A 25,034-nucleotide genomic window follows, 5' to 3' on the forward strand; every position below is an offset into this window, starting at 1 on the left:
CAAACAGCTCTTGAAAAATGCATTTTCAAACTATCTTCAAAATGCTTGGTTTTGAACAAATTAAAAATCAAATTTTAGAACACTCTTGCTGCTGAAAGGCTTATTTATCAAATAAAGAGGTTTCAAGGAAAAACTGTTTTAGAAAAATCAATAGGTTTTCAAAACCAGGACATTTTTAAAATGGTTCCTTTAATAACATGGCTATTATAATTTAGTTAAAGTGCTTGAAAAAAGTAAATACATGTAATTCATAACTAGTTGAAAACAGCAGTTACGAACAACAGCTCACATGTATTCACACTGTTTCACACTATAACACTATGCAGCATTTGCCTTTTGGCCCCCTTAGATCTGGTATTTTTTGATGACATGTAATGGTTTAAATAGTTATATACTTTCAAGAGGCAGACCTTCCTGGAAGTAAGCTTCCTGTACTTTAAAAAGCATCATTTCTTTGAGGACTCCAGTTTTGATACAATTGAATGTGAAATTATAAGCTACTGCATCTGTAATAACTGATAGGATTTATCCTAATTTACTCAAATAAAAAACATTTTCATCATACTAGCATACTTAAGCATCTCCTGACTACAAGCTCCAGCTATACTTTCTATCTCAAACTGGCAGAACATTTCAAAAACAGAAGACTAAGTGTGTTTGCAGTATTGTAAGCACTACATGCCTCTTAAGGCACTTACCATTAAAAAAAAATTGAAACCAGCATACAAACATTGTACATAAAAGCCTCAAAACCAGTTCTAATACCACCTGATACTGCAAATGCATTTGATGCTGTTTTAGAATTAATCCATCATTGAACAGTTTCACTTGTGAAGAAATTAAAATAAACAACAGCAATAAAGACAGTTGCAAAAAAATGAAATAAGGGATGATTTGTAATTTTTCACTCTCTGCAGTCACAGGTGCAGAAGATGTATTTAAAATAATCTCTTTAGCATTATCTGTCAGATTTCAGATAAAGCAGCAGGAAGCAACTCATACTTAGCTATGTCACTTTAGAAAAAAAAAAAAAGTTAAGTTATTCTTCATTGAATGTTTTTCCCCCTTCCTCAAAGGGAACTCAACCAGCACATACCTCCCTAGGTAGCACTGCCAAAGTGGCTTGTTTTGAGATGCCAACTCTGAATCCTTTGCCCCAAACATTTTTGCTAGAAGTTTTACAACCTGTAGGCGTTCTTCATTATCATTGCTCTGGAAAACAAACACGTTGTCTTTTAAATTAAAAAAAAAAGCGCCCCAAACCCCCCAAAACAGAGTTCTGTTTTGTATAGCTTTTTATACCAATACACTTATACACCTCTAGAAATACCATAACACAGATTAGTAGACTTTTCTTGTATACAAATGCGTATCTCCAGACAAAAAACATTCACTATTATTGGGAGAAGACAAAATAGTAAAGGCAGTGAAAATGAAAAACAATGTAGAGACAAAAACCAATCTGAACAAAGCCTGGTGAAAAATACGTATATCTGTCTTTTTTAACCCTCATTTACAGGTTATTGATCTCATCAGGAAGTCTGACATGTGCTTGTATCAGCCTCCACAAACTCAAGCACAACACAAAACCCACAAAACTCATTGTACATTTGTCTGCACATAAAGGTTTACAGTTCTCTAGAATAGTGTTTAATTACAAACATTTGTTAAAAAAGAAAAAAGTTTTCAGAAAACAAGTTTTTAGAGAACACCAGATTAAGTACCAAGATCTGAGATGTACAAGATCTGGTCCTATATTTAAGCCTATATTTAAAAATGCTCAGCTACAACAGACACTTTTCTTCCATATTTAACATTAGCACTAACACACATAAAACAAGGCCTTGTCCAGCATATTTTTGTTATCACTGGTTTGCTTTACACTCGTTTAATACAAACACAGTGTTTGAAGCTTAATACATACTTTGGAAATGTATGCTAACATTTGTGCAATTAGCATGTACTTACTGTTCACCAAATGTTTTCCTTTGCTTATTAAAGAAAAAAAGGAAATAATACCTGTCTATAACACTTCTTTCAAAAGGGGGTAGCTAAAATTATTTAATATTAACTATATATTATTCACCCCTTATTACTTAAGCCTTTTTTTTCTGGTAATAAACACAAGGACTGTTTAAAATACTGTTCTTTTCTACCATCTTTGACATCCTTATTAGTTCAGCATCACCTTTTGAATGTGAACAAGAAATAAAGCACAACATATCTGTCACTGTTCTCTTAATACAGCACCACAGTCTTAAGGACCAACTTTTTCTCCTGACTCAATACCATAAATGGGCTGAAAAGTTTGACTGTATGTCATTTTAATTCAGCTCCCTAAGCACAGTGAAAGCATTTTTAAAATCTTTTAAAGTAACAGAGCAAGAAGAGTTAAGGATGACAAAATCTCTAACACCAATATATTACTACATTATGAAAGACTACAATTCTTCCAAATAAACTTAAGTATTAGCAGCATTAACAGTAAACCCATTAACATGTTTGTCTGCATTTGACTAATATTTCAAATTAAAATTCAAATTGACATTACTGAAAGTCACATACAACCTCCTTATCTACAATAAATATATCTTTTTTCTCCCTTGATGTGTTTCAGCTTGTAAGTGTCCATTACACTACAAATTCTTATTCTGTGCCCTCATGGTTAAGAATCCTAAGTGGGTTTTGTATATTAGTTCAATCTTCATTCCTCACACCCCATCCATTCCTGTTTTAACCAACAAAATATTAAAAATATTAAGCATCTCAATTTCTCTAGGTAACTATCACAGATCCAGAGCAAGACACCCCAAAGGGTGGGGAGGGAGGAAGATGTAGGGGTCAGGAGTACACTAAACATTCAACTATTTAATTGCACAGCCAAAAATACAGAAAGAAAAGAATCATTAAAAAGCCCAACTAAAATATCCTTAATGAATTAGCCACAGAAGCTTTCACTGTATTAGTCACTAATCCAATTTTAAAACAACCCACTCATGTTTCTGGTCCTGTTTGTAGAAACAATTAATATTTGTTATTATGGACCAAGAGTATTTGGTACTTTCTAAATGTGTGCATAGATGTTGGTCTGCTTAAAACATTCTAGATAAGCTCCTAAAGGTAATTTAAAAAAAAAAAAAAAATCAACACATACTTCTTATTAAATGAATGCATCATTGCTTCATCCTCTCTCCTTTATTCTACATTAATCTCTACTTCTTTTTCTGAGGAAAAAACTATCAAACTCTGAAAAGATCTTAATACTTCTCCATTCTGTAAGACCTTGTGTGCTTGGAAGAGTGACGTCCTTCACCTCTTAGCACTCTTTATGCTTAGCAGTGTTCCATAACAATTTGTCAATAAAAATTGACATTGAATATATTTTCAGTTTCCCATAAGTGCTCCCAACACACAGGCTGCTGCTATTCTGCCTAGATATTTGGGTCTGTCACTAACAGCTGAAATTGGTCAAACTGTTATCATTACCAAGTCCAAAAGAATAAGAACTGCTGAGGATCTCAGGGGATTTGAGAGTAGAAGTGGACCTGAAACTTGCCAAAAATTTTAACTACCATGTACAGGAAGGCAGCACTACAGCAAGAGAAGTCAACATTTTATTGATTTTATTCATCACATCATATTGGCTTAGCAAGATTGTAAAATAAAGCCCTAAAACGTGTTATGGTTATTTCCTAAATACTCTCTTCATGAGCTTTTAATTCTCCTGAATATTAAAATGGTATTCACTTCCAGTGATACAAATTTCTAAAATTCATACATCAAATTTGAATTTGAATGAAGGAACACCAGTTTCCTTTACAAGCTGACCTACACAACAATACATTCTTACTGAATGTATTGTTCTCTCCTACACCAATGTTTGTGTCAATGCTAGATCTCTAAACATACCGCCTTAAAATGCCAAGATCAGGCACAAATGACTGACCATCGCAGAAGAGGTTAACTTACATGAATTTCCATGCACCTTCTCCTGCTAATACCCCAGAATCCTTTCCAAAATTAGGTAAAAAAAATAATTACCAGTAAGAAGCAACCATGATTTGACACAGCCCTCTCAGTGTTAAGAGTTTAACAATACTCCTTTTCTGCCACATGAGAATGTAGGAGCTTTTTCTTCATCCAGTCTATAAAGGTGTGGTGGTTTCACCCCAGCCAAAAGCCAAAACACTACCCAGCCTCTCACTCACTCATTCTCCTCTCCTGTACAGAGCAGGGAAGGAGAGAAAACAGAAGGAAGATTAGAAGGCTCATGGATCAAGATAATGACAGTTTAATAGGTAAAAAAAAAGCTGTGGGCAAAAGTAAAGCAAAAGAAGGAATTCGTTCACTGCTTCCATTGGCAGGCAGATTTCCCACCAGTTTCTAGAAAGCAGAGTCTCGGAAAGCATAGTGCTTCCTTGGGAAGACACCATGAGCACAGACATGCCCATCCTCCACCCTTCTTCCTCCTCCTTTTCCTGAACTTTAATTGCTGACTATGTGTCCCCTCTCAAACTCCTGCCCTGCCCCAGCCTACTCCTCCTGGGGAGAGAAAGCCTTTACTTACGCAAGCACTGTTCACAGAAGCATCTAGTTGGAAAAGACCCTAAAGATCATCTAGTCTAACCATTAAGCTAACACTGACAGTTCCCAACCACACCATATCCCTCAGCACTATGTCAACCCGACTCTTTAAGCACCTCCAGGGATGGGGACTCCACCACCTCCCTGGGCAGCCCATTCCAACGCCTAACAACCCCTTCTGGAAAGAAATGCTTCCTAATATCTAGTCTAAACCTTTCCTGGTGCAATTTGAGGCCATTACCTCTTGTCCTATCGCTTGTTACTTGGTTAAAGAGACTCATCCCCAGCTCTCTGCAACCTCCTTTCAGGGAGCTGTAGAGGGCGATGAGGTCTCCCCTCAGCCTCCTCTTCTCCAGATTAAACACCCCCAGTTCCCTCAGCCGCTCCTCCTACGACCTGTGCTCCAGACCCTGCACCAGCTCCGTTGCCCTTCTCTGGACACGCTCGAGTCATTCAATGTCCTTTTTGGAGTGAGGGGCCCAAAACTGAACACGGGAATCGAGGGGCGGCCTCACCAGTGCCGAGTACAGGGGTCAGATCCCTTCTCTGTCCCTGCTGGCCACGCTATTGCTGACACAAGCCAGGATGCCATTGGCCTTCTTGGCCCCCTGGGCACACTGCTGGCTCCTGTTCAGCCGGCTGTCAATCAACCCCCCCAGGTCCCTCTCTGACTGGCAGCTCTCCAGCCACTCCTCCCCAAGCCTGTAGCGCTGCTGGGGGTTGTTGTGGCCCAAGGGCAGCCCCCGGCATTTGGCCTTATTGAAACTCCTCCAGTTGGCCTCAGCCCATGGCTCCAGCCTGTCCAGGTCTCTCTGCAGAGCCTCCCTACCCTCGAGCAGATCAACACTCCCACCCAACTTGGTGTCATCTGCAAACTGACTGGGGGTGCACTCGATCCCCTTGTCTAGATCATCAGTAAAGATGTTGAACAGGAGTGGCCCCAAAACTGAGCCCTGGGGGACACCACTCGTGACTGGCCACCAACTGGATTTAATTCCATTCACCATAATTCTCTGGGCCCGGCCATCCAGCCATATTTTTACCCAGCAAACTGTGTGCCCATCCAAGCCGCAAGCAGTCAGTTTTGCTAGGAGAATGCTGTGGGAAACAGTGTCAAAGGCCTTGCTAAATTCGAGGTAAAAATCATCCACAGCCTTTCCCTCATCCAATAAGCAGGTTGCCCTGTTCAGCAACAGCCAAAATGTTAGTGCGCTATCAACACTGGCTTTAGCCACAAATATAAAGTACAGTACTGTACAGGTTACTACAAATAATATTAACTCCATCTCAGCCAGACCCAAAAGAATAACTAATTTGTCCACTTCTGTTTGGTATGTGACATGGCACATCACACACCTGACTACACTTCAATTCTCTTCAAATATACTCAAAAGACTCTTGGGATAGATAGGACAGAAAAAGCAACTGAGAGAGTAAAGCACACAAAAGCTGCACATTTCAGAACACACCAGTTACTGCCAGCAACCTTTCATTCTTTATCAAGTCAACATTTACAGTTCTCACAGTTAAAACTACCTGGCATTGTGACCAGACTGTATGGTCACTGGTTGTACCAAAATGGCAGGGTGCTTGAACACTAGGTGGCCACATTGTTTAAATCCAAAATAGTAAATATGCACAGGAGTGTTACTGAGGCACTCAAGCGTTCACAAGTTCCACACTACCAGTTTCTTAACCCCTCCATACATGGTCAAAAATGTATTTGGTCACTGACAGCAAAGCCCTTAGATTCACACACACACACACCCCCAAGGCTAGTACTTCCATAAGACCCTGATCCCATGAAGATTAACCAAGAGGCTTCCTTCCATGAAGAGTGCAGAAGAAGTTCAGGGAGATGGAGAGAAAGAGATTTGGATCCTGCCAGATAATGAGTCAGAGACATACAGTGATTTGGTCACTCAAACTCCTATCAGCCACAGAGGCTGAGAACAAGACAGCCCAATCAACTGGAAGGCACTGGAGATAGCTCAGTGAAGCTCACTTGGTTGTTGGGAGGAAACCACCACCACTTCATTATCAAAACATGACAGAAATTGTTTAGAAGCAGAGAAATAAAGACACTACATGGAAATTCTGGTTCACATACAGAATACATAACTAGTGGAGAAGTTGCTGGGTTTAGAAATCGGTTTAGAGTAACAGGAGCACTATCACAGAAACACCCAGCACCCACACTGTGAGACTGAGCACCCTAAGCTAAGGTCAGAATGGAACACGTGAACAATCCCTGAAAGAACGAGTCAAGAATACTGAGACCTTTCAGCATGCCCCCAAAACAGGAAAAGATCCTCAAAACTGGAACAACCAAGATCAAGAGCACCGTGTGTGTGTGTGTGTGTCCCATCACTTGAACTAGAATTTATGAAAGAAAGCATGGCAGACCTTGCAGTCATGAAACAGGAGTACATCCAATAGACTTCATAGATTTCAGTCTGTCTTCAGACATAACTCAGTAGTTCTCATAAGCTCACGCAAAACACAGATTCACCATAAACCAAGCACATTCATGGGAGAAGCCTGGACATGATCTCCCACTAAGCAAAAGTTACAGTTCTTTGTAGATGATTAGTGGGAGTGGTTGGTAGTTGGAGACATTGGACATATGAACTGCCAAAACTGGCATACAGTTGACTTCAACAGCTTCCAACAAAGCAGGACTGAGATCTGGTTTTCAGCAACACTGTGCAACTTCTAAATGATTGCTTAGTTGTCCATCATCACAGCCACACAATCCTAAAAAAATACAGCAGAGAGCCCTTCTTAACCAGGAAGGATCTACCAGCATTACTGAAGCACCCATTCTAATACAGAACGATCATTTTTCCAATACGGCCACTATAACACTATGCTTTATTCTAACCTATGAATCTTTGCATTAGAAACAATCTGTTTAGCATCTTGGCCCAGTGAATTACCAGACCTTGTTTTCCAAGAACTAAGTGGAACTAAAATGTGCTATTTACTCCATACCAGAGATGTACTTTTAAGCTCTCTTATGCATAAATGATTAAGAGGACAGCACCAAAATGGTATACAATCTCCACTGACACTTGATAATGGTGGTTATGTATGGCAACCAGAGACCATCAGCTTAGATGAGCCAGACTCAAGGGAGAGTCAGGAAGTCTTGACAGCACAGCATGTCTACAAACAGCACCACACTTCAGCATTCTTGCAGAGAAGTGTGCACCAGTTCTACAGCATGACCTTAAAATTCCTGAAAAGCCATCTACACACCTAGACAATTCAGCTCACTTTCCTCCCTTGTCCAAAAGGCAATAGGTTATCTAAAGATATCTGTCACCAGAAGACTTACAGAACAAGACTATCCAATCCATCCAAAGATGTCACTGGCTGATAATGTTTGGTGGTGGTAGCATCAGCCCACTAAGCTCCAGAGATGAATGATGTTAAGATAAGAGCAGGGCAGCTAGTGTGACACTTAAGCCTCTGGCACCTACTGTCCCTGGGAAAAAGTATAGTGGAAAAACTCCCAGCAGTGCCAAACACAAGCAAATGGAGGAATCATAGGAGGAACACATGCACAGAACCAAAGTGGCAGGCAGCACAGGAGTACTTCTCCATCACCATTAATATCTTTTGGTATTCAGCTCAGTAGTTCACGTTGCTCCAGAGAACATCATTGTGGCAGTGTATATCTCTGTCTCAGCAGTATTACTACAAATTAATTAACATGAATGAGCAATTTGGTTTGGAGGAAGCATAGCTGGAAAGGCTACCCTCAGTGTAAACGGACTCATCCCATTCTCCAAACAAGATCCGTCAGTAATCACATGGCTCCAAGACTAGAACATCCCTCTCCTTGATGCATCTCAAGTAAAAAGGAAGGATGGAAGGATGAATGAACTAAACTATAGTTCTCTCAGTGCTCAGTAATGGGAAGAAAGATACATACACCATTAACACATACAGATGCAGTTTCTCAAGGATGATCCTTCAGAATCTTTAACCATATTATCATTATTCCAGGAATTTCTGTCTTCTCTTATTTGGCAAATAATTTCCCACTTTTTTATCTCTAACACCCAAAAAAGTGAAGACATTTTTTTCACGTTGTCAGCAATCAAGTTCTATAATATCTGCCTTTGGAAATCCCATGTCACATTGTTCTTTTCTTATATGGAAGCCTAATTGTTATTTCCCAATTTATTTTTGAAGTCCTGTGTCCTATTGAGCCGATGTTAATTGTTCTTCAGCTTTTACATGATAGGGCCAGTAAAAATAAAAAATATTTAAATTGTTTAACATCTGTATGAAAGTAAAAATTTATCTTTCTCTACTGGCAAAAAGACTTTAGATGATGTCAAAGAATTTAAAGACAACAGCTCTTGGCTTAAACTACAGCAAAACATAAGAAAATGGTGTAAGAACTTGATTTAAAATTAAATATTGAAATGATCAAAAATACTGGGTTCTATTTGAATTCATGCAGAACTTGTCAAATTTGCACCTGAAAATATTTTTTTAAAGCATCAGCTTTAGAGTGAGCCAGAACACTTGAAAGTCTTGCTCAGGTAAGTCTACCATTAGTCTGCTTCATTTGGTCAATTTATTTTTTTTAACTCATTGCTTTTGAAGCTAATTATAAAGAAAATGCACATTTCCAAAACCTCAGAAAGCAATTGTCCAATCTATCTTTGAAAAATTATGTGCAAGAAATGATCATTCTGATCATGATCAATGCATGCAAGAAATTATCATTCTGACACATCTTCACTCCTGAAAACTGACAACTCAATTCAGACAGCCACAGCATCCCTTCAACATCATCTCCTTTAAGAGCAATACAAAACTCTTTAGCAGCAAAGTAGCAGTTTGAATCTGAGAATACAGTAATTGTACCACTACCTCATAAGCATTATCTGAGGAGCCTCTAGTATTTACGGCTTGGATGGGCACACGCTTCGCTGGGTAGAAAACTGTCTGGATGGCCAGGCCCAAAGAGTTGTGGTGACCGGAGTTAAATCCAGCTGGCAGCCGGTCACGAGTGGTGTCCCCCAGGGCTCGGTTTTGGGGCCACTCCTGTTTAACATCTTTACTGATGATCTAGACGAGGGGATCGAGTGCACCCTCAGTCAGTTTGCAGATGACACCAAGCTGGGTGGGAGTGTTGATGTGCTCGAGGGTGGGGAGGCTCTGCAGAGAGACCTGGACAGGCTGGAGCCATGGGCTGAGGCCAACGGGAGGAGTTTCAATGAGGCCAAATGCCGGGGGCTGCCCTTGGGCCACAACAACCCCCAGCAGCGCTACAGGCTTGGGGGGGGAGTGGCTGGAGAGCTGCCAGTCAGAGAGGGTCCTGGGGGGGTTGATTGACAGCCGGCTGAACAGGAGCCAGCAGTGTGCCCAGGGGGCCAAGAAGGCCAATGGCATCCTGGCTTGTGTCAGCAATAGCGTGGCCAGCAGGGACAGGGAAGGGATCTGACCCCTGTACTCGGCACTGGTGAGGCCGCCCCTCGATTCCTGTGTTCAGTTTTGGGCCCCTCACTACAAAAAGGACATTGAAGGACTCGAGCGTGTCCAGAGAAGGGCAACGGAGCTGGTGCAGGGTCTGGAGCACAGGTCGTACGGGGAGCGGCTGAGGGAACTGGGGGTGTTTAGTCTGGAGAAGAGGAGGCTGAGGGGAGACCTCATCGCCCTCTACAGCTCCCTGAAAGGAGGGTGCAGAGAACTGGGGATGAGTCTCTTTAACCAAGGAACAAGTGACAGGACAAGAGGTAATGGCCTCAAATTGTGCAAGGGAAGGTTTAGACTAGATATTAGGAAGCATTTCTTTCCAAAAGGGGTTGTTAGGCATTTGAATGTGCTGCCCAGGGAGGTGGTGGAGTCCCCATCCCTGGAGGTGTTCAAGAGTCAGGTTGACATAGCGCTGAGGGATATGGTATAGTTGGGAACTGTCAGTGTTAGGTTAATGGTTGGACTGGATGATCTTCAGGGTCTTTTCCAACCTACATGATTCTGTGATTCTGTGATCTTACTTCTCTATTATCACACCTGTATATTCAAGAGCCATGTCAGACAATCTCATAGAAAAGAAACCTGGATGTCCCTGTGAAACTGTGTATTTGGCCTAAATATACTCCACAAACTTCTTCTTAAATACCTAGTACAGTCTCCATGGTGAGTGAGTTCAGAAGATGAGGCTTTTAAACTATGGGCACAGATAAAGATGCAATACTATGTACCAAATCCAGAAATGTCAAAAATCCTCTAGTCAAGCTCTGAATGATATGCAGAGCTCACTGAAGTTTGTGGTTATCATTATCTTTAATTGACTTTTATTCTAAAAGATATCCCCCCTCTTCCATATTTCAATATGGATGCCAAGCACATATTTCTCCTTTACCACCCACCTGACCCAAGGCTTTGTCAAGCTAACAGGGATACTGCTGACGAGTTTCTTTTCATTCAAAGCAGCAAAACATTAGCTGCTTTCTGCCATAAGCACTCTGAGTTGCATTGAACTCACACTCTCTTCTCAACATACTAACAAGCAGTTTACCTGGACATGAGCTAAAAATGGTTGACACTAGCTGCTGCTGTTTAAAATAAAGCCACAGCTATTGTTGAGTGGAAAGTATTTAATCATCACTGACAGGTCTGTGTAAACAATGAACTAGTGTTGATCTTAGAAAAAAAAAAAAAACACATAAGCTGATCATATTTCATTAATAGTTGAGAGCATCCATCTTCAAAATATCCTTTTAACAACAGAACTCCCAACTCATTTAGAACCATAAAATGGTTTAGGTTGGAGGGGACATTTAAAGGTCATCTAGTTCAATCCCCCTGCCATGGAACACCTTCTACTAGACCAGGTTGCTCAAACCTCCATCCAACCTGGCCTTGAACACTTCCAGGGAAGGGACATCCACAACTTCTCTGGGCAACCTGTGCCAGTGCCTCAGGATTTAAACCAGGATTATCCTGTTCCAAATAGAGGTTTGGGGGTTTTTCTGTAAAAAGTGGGTCAAGCCACATTTGCCAGCCAATAGATCAAAACAGGCATATATTATTTGTCCTTATAACTTAAGGCATCAAAACCACATATTGAAGCAACAAGATGACTCAACAGAAGCCATCAGAATAGCTACAAACTGTATCGTGTTCAACAGACATCAAAAAATAAGAGCAGTAAGAATCTAACTATGAAAATGTACATGTCTACTGGAAACACTGTTAAACTGGATCTTACAGATGTCAAACTTGAACCACCTTACCCTCCTGGTACACTTACCAGACCACAAGGAGAAAACTATACTAAGGATCAAGGAGATGAAAAGCAACAAAATACATTTTCATAATCTAAAAAGAGTACACTAGACAAAGAATAGAAATGCAAACAGAAAATACAAGTGTTGTAAATTAAAAAGTACAAAGAAAACACAGAAAAGCTTAGGGTTGAAATCACCTAGTTGAAGGAAGAGACCAGTTGGGGGGCGGGGGAGGGATTGGGCTACTAAAGTTGTTGACTTCAATGTCAAAATAGGATACAAAGAAGTTCATCTTGAAATAGTGGAATATGAGAGTCAATGAAGGAGGGCGAAGACAATTCAAGAATCTGCAGTTTGGATATAAAGATGCAAATGTTACTGCAATTATCCCTATGAAAAAAAAAGGATGTGGCAGCAGTTAAGACTAAATCTTCAGCTGTAGAAGTAGTTTTTATTGGAGTAAAAATGATAATTGTTCACCATCTGTAAGAACAGGTATTAAAGACTGAAAAAGGTCTACTTTTAAGACACAGACAGCAAGCAGTAAATTGACCCCTACTTCTTTTTGAGATGTGAATGGAAGGATAAAACCGTTAAAAAAACCAACTCATCCAACAAGTACAGTGTGTCTGCCTAGAAACATTAGTGATAAAATAATAGGCATGAACAAGCCATCATGATAATAATTATTGCAATAACAGGCCAAAGGTTCCACAAACCTAAAATCTGTCCTTGATAATAAAAATACATGCACATTTAAAAAGTGGCCCACTGCACATCAGCCCTCAAGTTTAGTAACAGATCACTTCCAAACTTAGTAATACAAAATTAATCAAAATTCCCCACTTCCACAGAAACTCTCTGGAATGACAAACAGAATAAAAATAGTGCAGAATAAAGGGAGTACCAGCTGTTATACTGAATTTCTCCAAGTGATCGAGATCACTCCAAAATAGTAAGAAGTAAAAAAAAAAAAAAAAAAAAAAAAAGGTATTAAAATAGATAGCTAGCACCAGCTACCCTTTGACACAGGAAATGAGCCTGAAAAAAACAGAAAAGTCATCGCGGCACTGACTACAAAACACAGTTATGGAGTGCCAGGCTCTTTCCACCTTGTCACTTTCCACTTTCTGTTTGGACAAAATTGTCAGTACAACAGTTTCTATTAACAGGGAGCCAAATTTTTCCTTGCCAACAATCACTATTCTGAACACATGTAGTTCTCTGTACAGCTAGCAGTACAAATTACTTTCAATGTATGAAAGCTGTTCACAATATATACTACAGTAAACCAAGGAACAAAACCAGTCAGATTCTCAAGTCATCAGAAAAAAAATAAAAAAAATAAAAAAAAAAAAAAATCAAGTTAATGCTTAAAAGATACAAGCCAAAAAAAAACCCAAACCACCAACCCACCTCCACGAACCAAAACACAAAAACATATGCATACATGCACTGTAGGTTAATATATCTGAAGTTAAATTATTCTTTCCAAGGACTTAGAAGTCTTCCATTAAACAACGCAGAGAAGATATGTTCTACATATTAGTTTTATATGACAAAAAATTTTATGAACTTGTCAGTAAAAAAATCATTATTAGTCAAGCACACGTTTCAAATATATAGAAAGGATAAGTAGTGTTTACCTTAAGTTTAAATTCAAGCTGTGGTAGAACAGAAAGCAAGAGGTGACTGTCAATATTGTACAACTCCAGAATCAAGTCAAACACATGCTCTGACAGGTCACTAATTGATGTTTTACCAAGCATAAGGACCTGATTGAAGAACTGGAAAATAAAACAGAGCATACATCAATAGCAAGAGCACATAACTTTCAAAACAAAGAAACCAAACAGCATAGTATTTCTGATTTGTAGGAAACCAGTAACAGAAGACTGCATGTACATATTTTCCGTAAGAGGAAGATTCTTATTGTACAGACTTCCTTAAAAACCACAAAATGGCACCCAGTTCATAAACTAACCTTACAGATGAACAACATTAGGATATGTTCCCAAACAGCAGGTTTGACTAAGAGATTTGAAGAGAGTTTTCACTGAAGGTTTTTTAAAATCTTAGAAGGTACCCACTTTTCAAGTACCACAAGTGTTACAAGTCTGAAAGTAACAAAAAGCATTGAACATCTATTGTTTTCAAGCTCCTGAGGTTTTGCATAGCTGCCATGAGACCCTGCTAAATCCTTAACTACTTAAAAAAAGTGGGTTGTTTTTTTTTTTTTTGTTATGCAACTTCAGTTAGAGCATACTCCTGTATGATCTTTACTTCCTCTCATCCCTCTTCTCTCACCATGTCTGTGATGTCTACACGGTTTTCTTCCTTACTATCTATTCTATGATCTGCTTCCTCTTCTTTTCCTGTGACAATGGTATTAAAATTCTGCTCTATCTTCACTTTGCTTAGCTTCTAAATAGTCTCATCTCTTCTCTAGAAAAAAGAATTTTGCCACAGGAACAATGTATTTATATTTTTTTATAAGAACAATACATATAAGCACATTTGATCTTCCAGTCACATTAAGGATTGAACTGCAAGGTCTCCCTAAACAGCAGAAATTAGACTATTGCATTTCAGAAATCAGTATTGTTCTGGTAAAGCATTAGACTCAAAGGGACAGATTACACAATGCTTCATTAATATAACAACTCTCTCAAAGGGCAATTGAGAGTTTGCATAAAGTTATTTTACAGCCCTATTTGATTATATGCAGTTCATTCTTTTTAAATACAGCTCAGTTAAAAATATCTTCATTTCCATATTTGTTTGCAGTCTTCACTTACATTAGTGATGTACGGTTCAATTGCTTGTGCTGTCCTCTTTAGTAAAGCCTTTGCCAAATCATAGGCTTGCTTGTTTAAATTCTGAGGGGAAAGAAAAACAGGAAAGTTTTAAGCACATACATTAATCTTAAAAATAAATACAAGAATTTAAAGCTACCATCTACTGGTAAAAGGATTTAAAAAAAATATTCTCCTCCTCTTATCTTTTCAGTAATAAAGCTAATATAGTAAAAACAAACCTTGTCCAAACAAAGCTTTGTAGTCTCCACTGATATTACTGAGAAAACTCTTTCCTGGCAAATTGGTGCTTATTTTTCAGTTGCTCATCTAAGCCTGACAGTCAGTTCCTGCATTTTACTTCTCCTCCTTATCAGCCTCCCCAAAACCAGCTAAGTGATATAAAGCAATAGAGGCATTTACAGTCACCACAGAAGCAAGACTCTGAACAGGATTGTGGCAGAAATTATGATTCTGTCCTTGCATTGAGCAGCCACCTATGAACCACCACCACAGCGTCGTATCCTGCAAAGATACTCAGTCTGTTTGACTTAGAAAGCAAAGAAAAAAACACGCTAGAATTTTAGTTCATGAGCAAGAAAGGGTCAAGAACACAAATTAATGAAACTCTAAAATTAAAAAAAAAAAAACAAAAAACCAAACAACCCCACAACATCCCTATCCCTCTATTTGTCTAACTGGACTATTACTTGATCATTATTTCCTTCCTTTCCCAGCACATTCTCCACTATCTAGTTGCTGCGTCCATTCTCCAATTTCTGTATCACAATATTATTTTTTGAAAATTTTCAGAAGAAAATGCAACTCCACTCTTGAGACACCCACTGCAGACTTAATATGTAAAAGAATGAAGGAAGAGCCTCCAATATGAAAAAAAAAATATCATTTTTAATAGCTAAAAGTCTCTAAAAATATAGCTCCCCCAATTTTGATTATTTTCTGCAATTTAAAAAAAGGCATATTCCATTTACAAGACAACAGTAAAAAAGAGGATGTTTTGGTTTTTTTTAAATACATCTCATCTATTGAAAAAGAAAATTCCCTTTTAGAATAATGAAAAGCAAACACAAGATTCATTGTCACACCCAGGGTATTTCTTTGCCTGCATACACTTGGTTCTTTGTAGCTATCTGAATGAAGAGATGATTTTCAAAGAGATGGAGAGTATTGTCTGTAATTTCAAAAATTCAAAGAACTACAGACTTCTAGAGAGCAGTGCGAACAGATAAACATTTTCTGTCAATAAAAAACAAAAGTTTCTGACTTGCCTACTGATAGAATTCAGTTAAGTGGATGAAGTCAAAAGACTATGAAAATTCATGCCTAAAGTACCTGTTTTACTCAAGAGCTGCTACAGAAGGTGAATAAAAAAGCCAATTCTGGAAAGATACTCTAATGCTTACATAAGATGTTAACATCCTTGTAATTTCCTCTTCCCTTGTCTAATCAAGATACAAGGGTCAACACTGACAGTCTTTTTAAAAAAAAGAAAAAAAATTGTACAGCTGTTCCATGTCCCAAAAAAAGAGAAGGTTCTGCATGCTAAACTGCTCTTTATGGTTTAAAAAAAAGAAAAAACACTTCCACCCGTACACCTGTAGCATTTGTTTTCTGTTATTTAGCTAGAGTTGTGACTGTTCAGGAAATAAAAAGCACAAATAACTGTAGTAAGGAATGTATGCCACTTGCAATTCTTGCTCTGATTCTTCTTGACTTCCACAGTTCACCTCCACCAATACAAAGAAAATTACTTTCACCTGGGTAAGGGTGAACTCTAGATCACAAGCAAGATCTGATTTATATATATAAAGCAAGTCCAACAGCAGACCTAGCATAGCAGAGTTCCAACAGGCAGATCTGTTTTGATTCACATTAATTATAGTATCAGCTTCTATCTTTCACACAGTTAATTTTAAAACCTTAATTTTTACCGAGATAAATGCTAGAAGTAACTATTTGCAACCCTGAGTCACGTATTCACAATACATTTCATTCTATCTAAAAAAGCTGCAAAGAGAAAAAATGGTCCGCATCGCAACTGGCTAAGGAAAATTAGGTTTTTTTAATGTCTCATGTACTTGATTTAATTGTGCCAATAGCCAGGGCCCTCAAATATGCAGAGGCTGAACTTCCTGAAAATAACCAAGCCAAAGAAGTCTTAAGAGCACATGAGAATGTTTTCTTCTCCCTTTTGGAGCTTCAAGATAAAAGCAGAAACAAGAAAAAAGCATCACTGCCTTAGTTGAAATGAAAACAGGAGCAACACAGACCATTACCAAACAGGTTCAAAGATCTCTTACAAAATATCAAACCTATCTTTCTGAATAATTTAATAGCCACAAAGATAGTTTAAACTTTGCCTGAAGGAGAAATCTTATAACGGTAAGACCTAATGTAACAAATTTCTTCACTGCATTTCTCTAAACTCTTCTGTCATTATCCTCTCTTCAATCTTTCTGTACATTTAGGGGAGGGGAAAAATAAAACCACAAAAAAAACCCCACACATGTATTTTAAGATCTTTCAATGATTTAAGAAAGCCCAGAAAGCCCTCATGATGAGGACGATAACCTTAACCAGGATGCCTCTAAGAGCATGTAAGCACCCAGTGGGGATAAACTTTTCAGAGTTGTGAACTAGGTAGAAACTACGCTAGCAGCTGGCAACACTGTTTAAAGTAATCATTAGTAACTACTACATTTTGAAGGAAAAAGCAGGAATAAGTATTGCTTGATAAGGACAAACTAAAGAACCACTCATGAAAAAGCAGAACACAGATCTTCTGCAAGAAAATTAATGTTACATTTAACATCTAAAACAGGATGCTGCAGAGACAGACCTTTCCCCCCCTCTAAAACCTGAAGTTTTCTTTCAGAAAAGAATGCTAACAAACAGAGGATAATGCAGGTAACAAACAGATAAAAATGCTTAGAGGGCCTCCAGCAATAGTATGTGAAGACAGACCACCTTCGTCAACCTTAAGGTTTTTTTTTGTCTCAAATCCTACCATAATTTTTGTGTATATATTGCTAGCACTTCAAGTTTTTTACTCTTCTGGAAGACTAAGAATTTTGCCAACTCATTTTTCATACCTGTTCTTTTCTAGAATCTTTGACCAACTTCTACCGCAGACACAAGAAGGAGCGGTAACCTCTCTGACACATGACATGTCCATGGCACAGACATTTTTGTGTATATATAGACAATGGTCTCCAGGACAGTTTGCCACAGAGCCAAAAATCACTTGTACTGCTACAATGGGGTTGGCAGTGATGGAAATGCATACCCCATTCTTTTTTTTCCTGTTACTTCTTCCAGTTGCCTCTCAATGTCCAATTTAACACAGCTCAAAGAGATTAAGAGTGAAATAATTTATACTCATCCTTTGAAAGAAAAAAAAAAACACCACACCACAAAACCAAAATGCATGTCCCTTACATTTTATTCAAAAAGGATGACTAGTTGACATTCATCCAGTCCTTAATCACACAATATTTTATTTTATTCCTTAAGTTAAGCCTGTGTCTAGAGCAAATAGTCTTAGAAAACATACATTTTAACATATTATTTTCTTGGCATTTAAAAAGAGACTTCTAGTTTATTCTTATTATCAATTGCACAGCAACAGAGTTCACATCCAAAAGCACTTGACAAAACAGTTCTAACAGATTCTCTAGTTCTGCTGGGGGAGGGAAACAGGTTTTTAAGGATGTCTGACAAAGAAAAAGCTCAGCTGAAGTGTTGCCAAGATAGATAACACTAATTATTAAGCAAGTTCCTAGTAGAGACAGTTAGGAACTTAACTGTCAATATCACTTTTCCCAAAAAGATAAGCATGTAAAACATGTAGGATGTGCAATGTGGGATTCCCTGTAGTACTCCTGAGGCTGAAAATGGAACACTTTGGCAAACACTCGAGAAAATAAGGTACAATTTGCCTTCTAACACACTGGACAAACACAGAAGTGTTTACAGGTGCTGCCATAAAGGCTTTATAACATAAAAAGACAGTTAAAAGGGAAAGGAAAACTATTCATTTTTCTTGCCTTTTCATATTGACTATCTTTTCCTTGCTTCTGGTCTCTTCTGGGTTTAGTTCACTATTTATTTATTTCATTCCCTCAATATAATCCTATCAAAAGAATTTTAGTAGAGTTCATAGAAAAGAAGACAAACTACAAAAGGAAAAAAATTATTGAACATCACAGAAATTACGGAGTTGAGCACAGTCAGACAAGTTAAATTTATTGTCTTATTGACTTATCTGATACCTGCTGTACTACTCAAGCAAGCCTGTGCATACTCTAACATACCTGTTCTGTGATATTAGCATCAGTCACTTTCATTCAGGTTTACATCAACACGGCTTTTATTCTGGCCAGGTGAGATGGACGACAAACTCAAGTGAGCCAGAGCAGCTTAGACTACTTCTGTGACTACTAATTATGGCAGACAGATATTCGATAGTACATCGTGTCCCCAATATATGTTCCTTATGCCTGAGTTTTTGCAGCCATCCTGCTAACACCACTGCGTATTAGACTTACTACTCAGGACTATGGACACTATCTGTCATTCCTCTTGGGAAAAACATTGACCGTGGTTTTAAGAGGTAACAGCACTGAAATAACCTTTGGTAAGTTGTTCAATTACTTATTACAACACTTAAAAATATTAATATAATTTTGCATCAATCTGTTTAATGTTGAATTTCAGTCACTGGACCTCAGAATCCAGCATGCAAAACTAACAGCTGTTTGAACCTTCTGTTCCCAAAACACACTTACAGTCTGCTCCTTCAATAAATTATACAGATTAAACTCCTTAAGTCTTCAGCCTAGTGTTACTCAATACAACTGTTTATACACCAAAAGTCATATTAGCTCTGCTGCTATTTTCTAGAATACAGTCATTCAGTGCACAAGCGCACTCCACATTCTCTCACAGGTGCAACCTTCCTTCTGGCTGTATTAAAAATACACCGCTTGCCTGTGTCACTTGATACAAACACAGATGTTGTATCTACAACAATCTCTCAAATATGATCATTTTCAAACCTGAGCTAGTAACAAATCTATGCTCCTTCCACCCCAGCAAAAATATTCTTTTGGTCCCCAGGGAATCTGGATAGATAAGGGTTCCCTGCTTGCCATTACGCCATCTTTGGCGGCCAGTCTGATTTTTCAGTTTCCCCTTCCCACAACTTATAGAGCACAGTGACTAAGTCAGCTAAGGCAGTTTTGTTCTTTATGGTGGACCTTATTCTTAACCCCCTTGTAATTTGTGTTCAATGGACATGAGCGGAAAAAGTCTCACTCTAAACTCATTACACTTTTCCAACATGACACTGGTAGACACAGAAAGCAGTTAGATGACTACGTAAGCTCCAGAATTATAAATAAACACTACATGAAGATATTGAGATTAAATACAGAAGTATTTAAAGTATTAGAAGCTTTCTTCCATAAGGATGGAAAACGTTTAAGTAAAACAAAGGTAAAAGTACTCAGAATATGGTCTAAAGTAATGGAACTATTTTAGTTAAAAAGCAAGCTGTGAACTAGTAGCCTATCCAAAGAGCCAGTTTGATTATAACAGAAGTAGAAGAAAATGCAAAAGCCCAAATACCTTATTCTATTAAAATGTTCAGTCAATAGCTTTAAAACCAGTATAACTACGAACTGTTTCAATGCTATAGCCAATCTAACAGGATACAAATTCTTCAACTCAAAGTCAATTAACTAAACATGAATCATAAAAACATTCCAGTCAAATCATGTTTAACACAGGTGACACAAAGAAACAACAAATGCTTAACAACTGAGAAAATACAAACTAAACTATTTTGCATAGTCTTGCTTTTGTTTCTTGTAGTCCCAGGCTTTACTTTGTAAATCTGAATTTTAGCCACACAAATTTCAGTCTGGTCCTGGAACAAAAATACCAGATTCCTTAAAGAACACAGCTAAAACATTTCCAGTGAAGACAGAAAAAAACCCAAAACTAAACCCACACACAAAAAACCAATCTACACTAAGCATTTTGTCTTATTTTTGTCTTAGTAATTTATGTGCTGTTTATTTGCTGAAATTGATGGCTTATGGTAAGGCACACTATGTTGTGCTATGTGTTATATCCTTCAGAGCACCTTATGAAAAGTCTACTCGCTTTCTTCAGATACATCACTGTTTTAAGAAAAACGAAAAGCATTCTGAAGCTGCAAAAATCTCTCAGCAAGTACCCACTTTCAGAAACTACAGTAAGGTTATGTCAGCCCTTTCCTGAATACACTTCAAAAAAACCAAAAAACAAAAACCAACCCACAATTGTCAGATGACAGCTAAAACCGTCCAAAATCTAGCTACATACATGTTTTCTAGATAATTTCCCAGAACCCTTTTTGCCATAACCAACTTACAAACAGTCTTCTACAGTGGACGTAGCCCAAGAGATTCCAGTAGGGCCCAGCCAGTTTCCTGAACAAAGTCAGACTTCCTTGCTTTTTAAACATCTAAGTGTCACAATACACACACAGTTTGAAGGTTTTCCTCAGTTCACCTGTCAGACTTTTTTTTTTTTTGGACAAAACATTCATTATGACATTAAGGGCTGCTCTTCAGGAACCACCATTTCTGAACATAGTTAGTTCTATGGTTGCATCAAAAACATACTAATATGCTTTCAATAACACCAAGTCAACATTCCTGAAATACAACAAAGCCAATTACAAACCAGCAGTCATAACTTCTTTCCTCTCTCACTCAGGGCACTACGTTAGTTTGAGCTATTGATACAGTATTACACTAATTAAAAATCTTCCAAAGGATTTATGTGTCTTTTATATTCTACTGGTATTGACCGTATCTAAATAAACCTGTGTATAAATTTATATGACATTAAAGCTTTTAGATTACTTTGACCACTGATACTTTGATTTACGGCAAGTGAATAAAAGCAATGAAACTCTACTGAATGTTCTGGCTATTAAAAATTTTTCGTTTACTGAAAAAGATTCCAGTAATAGGAACACATTTGCTACAGCTATTCTCTCAATGAAATCTAAATATCTGAATACATACATCCAATAAATCATGATTACAAAAATAATTAAGCCACTATTAAGTCTTACCTTATGTGCTGGCACTAGATTAACTAACACTGTATCCAAAAGTTCCTGTGACACAGTATCTCCCTCACAAATGATAGAGCTCATTAGATCAACCATGTGCATGTGTACTTTTTGGTTATGACCATTGCTGAAATTGAAAAACAAGAATTCTTTCTTAGCGTACTATTCATATAAAGTGCAACTTCCATTCAGAGTCCTCCCTGTAGTGATGCCAAACAACAAGGAATACAATAAATCGCAAGTTCTCTGACAAGTCAAAATAGTTAGGTTTCTTTCTTGGCTGCATATACCACTTACCAAAATGTTCTTGGGTCTCATGCTCTCTTCATTTTCTACTGCAGTAAAAGAATAAGAGGATGGTATCTATCCCAACCATTAAAAGCATACTAGAACATCCCTCTCCTCTACTCAACACTGGCAAGACATCCCGGAGTCTGTCCAGGAGAGGGCCACAAAGATGATAAAGGGACTGGAGCAAGTCTTGTAGAGGTTGAGACAGCTGACATTTTTTTTTTTAGCCACAGGAAGAGATGACTTAGGGAGAAACTTTCTATGTTTAAATACCTGATATTTGGAGTAAACAAAATAGCGCAAGACTCTTCTCAGTAGTGTCCAGTAACAGGACAAGAGGTGACAGGCATAAAGTGAAACATAGGACATACCGTTTCAACATAAGAAAGATAAACTTTTAAATCTAAGGGTGATTGAGCAGTAGAAAGTTGCCCAGAGAGGCCATGGAGTCTTCATCCTTGGAGAAGCTCAAAACCCAACTGGCTACAGTGCTGAGCAATCTGCTCTAGCTGACCCGATTTGAGCAAGGGAGCAGACTAGATCATATCTAGCAATACTTTCCAGTGTCCACTCTTTTCTGACTCACATTTTTATAGCAATAATCCTCCAAATTCCTTAGAATTACATATTGCACCATTTAATTTCAAGAACAGAATAAAATACAGTAAAAGACAATCAAAGTTTCTTAAAAAAGAAGGACGATTTGCAGTTTGTCTTGTTTAATTAAAACAGGCAAACCTGACAGCTTGTTATATTTATACTGCTACCTTCTTTAAACAGAATTATAAAACTAAGTTCACTAACACCAAAAGTCACACAATAGACTGAACACCTAAGTTAGAAATATCTGACCTCAACCATGCAATAATACATTATAATGGGGGTGACAATACTTACTTTATTACTGAAAACAGTGTTCTGTACAACTGCGTAAAAATCTCATTGCTGTCTTCTAATTCAAAGCATATGTTATAAGACTTAACCCAAGCAATATTCTGCGTTGAACAGGAAAAAATAAAAGGAGTAGTTAATACAAGATGAAATTGAAAAATGACCTTTAACATTTATTATGAAGTTATGAAGCTTACCTCAAGCAAATAAAAATATCGATTAAACTGGGGGCTTTTTGTATCTTCTAAGCCTTTAAGTTGCCTTGTTATGAACATAAATATATCCTGAAAAGAAACAAGTGATAGTTATTTAATCAACTGCAATGACACTTTAAAAAGTAAAATAATTACCTTTTTTAGTTACTAGTATTATTCATCACTACAAAATATGTAACCATGACAAACACAAAAGATGATCTACATACACATCACTGAGTATGTCAAGGAGTAATTTTAAAATGCTTCATGTTCCTTTAAAGGGTTGAGAAAGTAACTTTTTTGTAAGGAAGCAAAAGCTTTTCTTTAAAAGAAAAACACTCAACCAACAGAGCTGCAACAGGCTGCGACGCTGCAGAAGTCAAAAAGTCAGAAGGACAATGAATTTTACAACTTTGCTTTATACTGCACTAGGTTTCAACAGAAGGGGAAAAAAGCAGTAGGCAACTGCATCTTTCCTAGGAGTATTATATGTTCACTGTCTTTGCATTTCTCAGTCATCATGCTACTGACACAGATCACATCTCTTGGAAAACCAATAAACAATGTTTCTCCTGCTTCTTAACAACTTCCAACACAGAAGACTTCTTCAGAAAAAGTCTCGCACAGAATAAATTCCAGCAGGTTACAGGGAGCAAACAGTCAATTATGGACAGAATGGAAACACACAGGAAGGTGTCATATTTTAAAATGCTTTTTTACATTCAGATAATTAACAGGTAGAAATTCATAACTACTATGTTAAATCAAAAGATTCAGAAGTACATATCACCTGAAAGAGTAATCACCTCAACTGTATCTATAATTTTTCATCTGACAATCTAGGTATCAAAGAAATTCCAAATGTTTTTATTATGGCAATTTTATACAAGAAAGCCTTACAGTCAACCCTGAAAAAACTATCCCAGAAATCTTTTCTATAACATTTTCAAAGGATCATATCCCCCTCACCCCACCAAGAAAAATGAGATGGATAAAAGATGGGAAGAGGGTTCCTTTTTTCGAACACTACAACAATCCAGCCTCAGTCATTAAGCTGAGCATTTACTGTCATTCTATGTAAAAACAAAAATTAAGTTACATGTGACATCATCACCTCTTGGCAAAAATACGCAGCATGCACATTGTTCAGAGACAAAGCTACAGTAATATTTGAATTTGGATCAAGATTGCACGCTTTTGAAGTGTTAGGTAAGGATGATCAGAAGAATCATTGGTTCACACTTCAGATCAGATACAGAGCACATGAACTAGACTCTTCAGCTGAAATTAAACCAAAAGACACAGTTCAAAGGACACACCTAATGGACTCCAACCATTAAAAAGCATTCAGTCCACAGTCAAAAGCCTGTCTGATGAATCCCCCCTTTAAAACTAGTGCCTGAACCACTAGCCGGCCATCTTCTCACCCAAAATTAGTTCCCTCATCTGAAAATTGGTACACCAGAAGGTGCTGTGAAGTTCAGAAGACATACAAACTGAGCTTCAGTGCAGGGTAAGATTCAATTAAAGAAGAAAGAGAGCATCCAAGAGAATGACCAATGCCAAATAGAAAAGCTATTTCAATCTTAGAACTCATGCCCTAGGTATAATTATTCTGTTAAACTTTACTTGTACAGATGAATCTCAACCAGTTCATTTAATAAAGTATCTCCACCTTGTATCCCGGAGCTCAGTATGAAACACTTATTTACTGAATGTGATTCAAAGATCCTATTGTAACCAAAACCAATTTTCCTATTTTTAATAAACTACTCATCACTGTATTGTATATGAATAAATACATTAATGAATAGCATATGTGTACAATACATCTAGCATCTGAATGCTTCACAAATAATAATGGCATCAT

At 37.8% G+C, this 25,034-nt stretch overlaps 1 protein-coding gene across 4 annotated transcripts in view; it reads right to left on the reverse strand.

Annotated features, from left to right (window-relative positions):
• The window catches only part of PDS5B (PDS5 cohesin associated factor B), a 115,328-nt gene that overhangs the window by 64,752 nt on the left and 25,542 nt on the right, over positions 1–25,034 (reverse strand). For all 4 annotated transcript variants that reach the window (XM_074914411.1, XM_074914420.1, XM_074914393.1 and 1 more), the window contains exons 4-9: positions 23,165–23,251; positions 22,974–23,071; positions 21,786–21,912; positions 14,639–14,719; positions 13,487–13,627; positions 1,097–1,212 (exon numbers count right to left, since the gene is read on the reverse strand). In XM_074914411.1, the coding sequence (XP_074770512.1) occupies positions 1,097–1,212; positions 13,487–13,627; positions 14,639–14,719; positions 21,786–21,912; positions 22,974–23,071; positions 23,165–23,251 (650 nt within the window). The remainder of the gene's footprint in view (positions 1–1,096; positions 1,213–13,486; positions 13,628–14,638; positions 14,720–21,785; positions 21,913–22,973; positions 23,072–23,164; positions 23,252–25,034) is intronic.

The sequence above is a fragment of the Athene noctua genome, chromosome 1, assembly GCF_965140245.1.
Source record: "Athene noctua chromosome 1, bAthNoc1.hap1.1, whole genome shotgun sequence".
Classification (NCBI taxonomy): domain Eukaryota; kingdom Metazoa; phylum Chordata; class Aves; order Strigiformes; family Strigidae; genus Athene; species Athene noctua.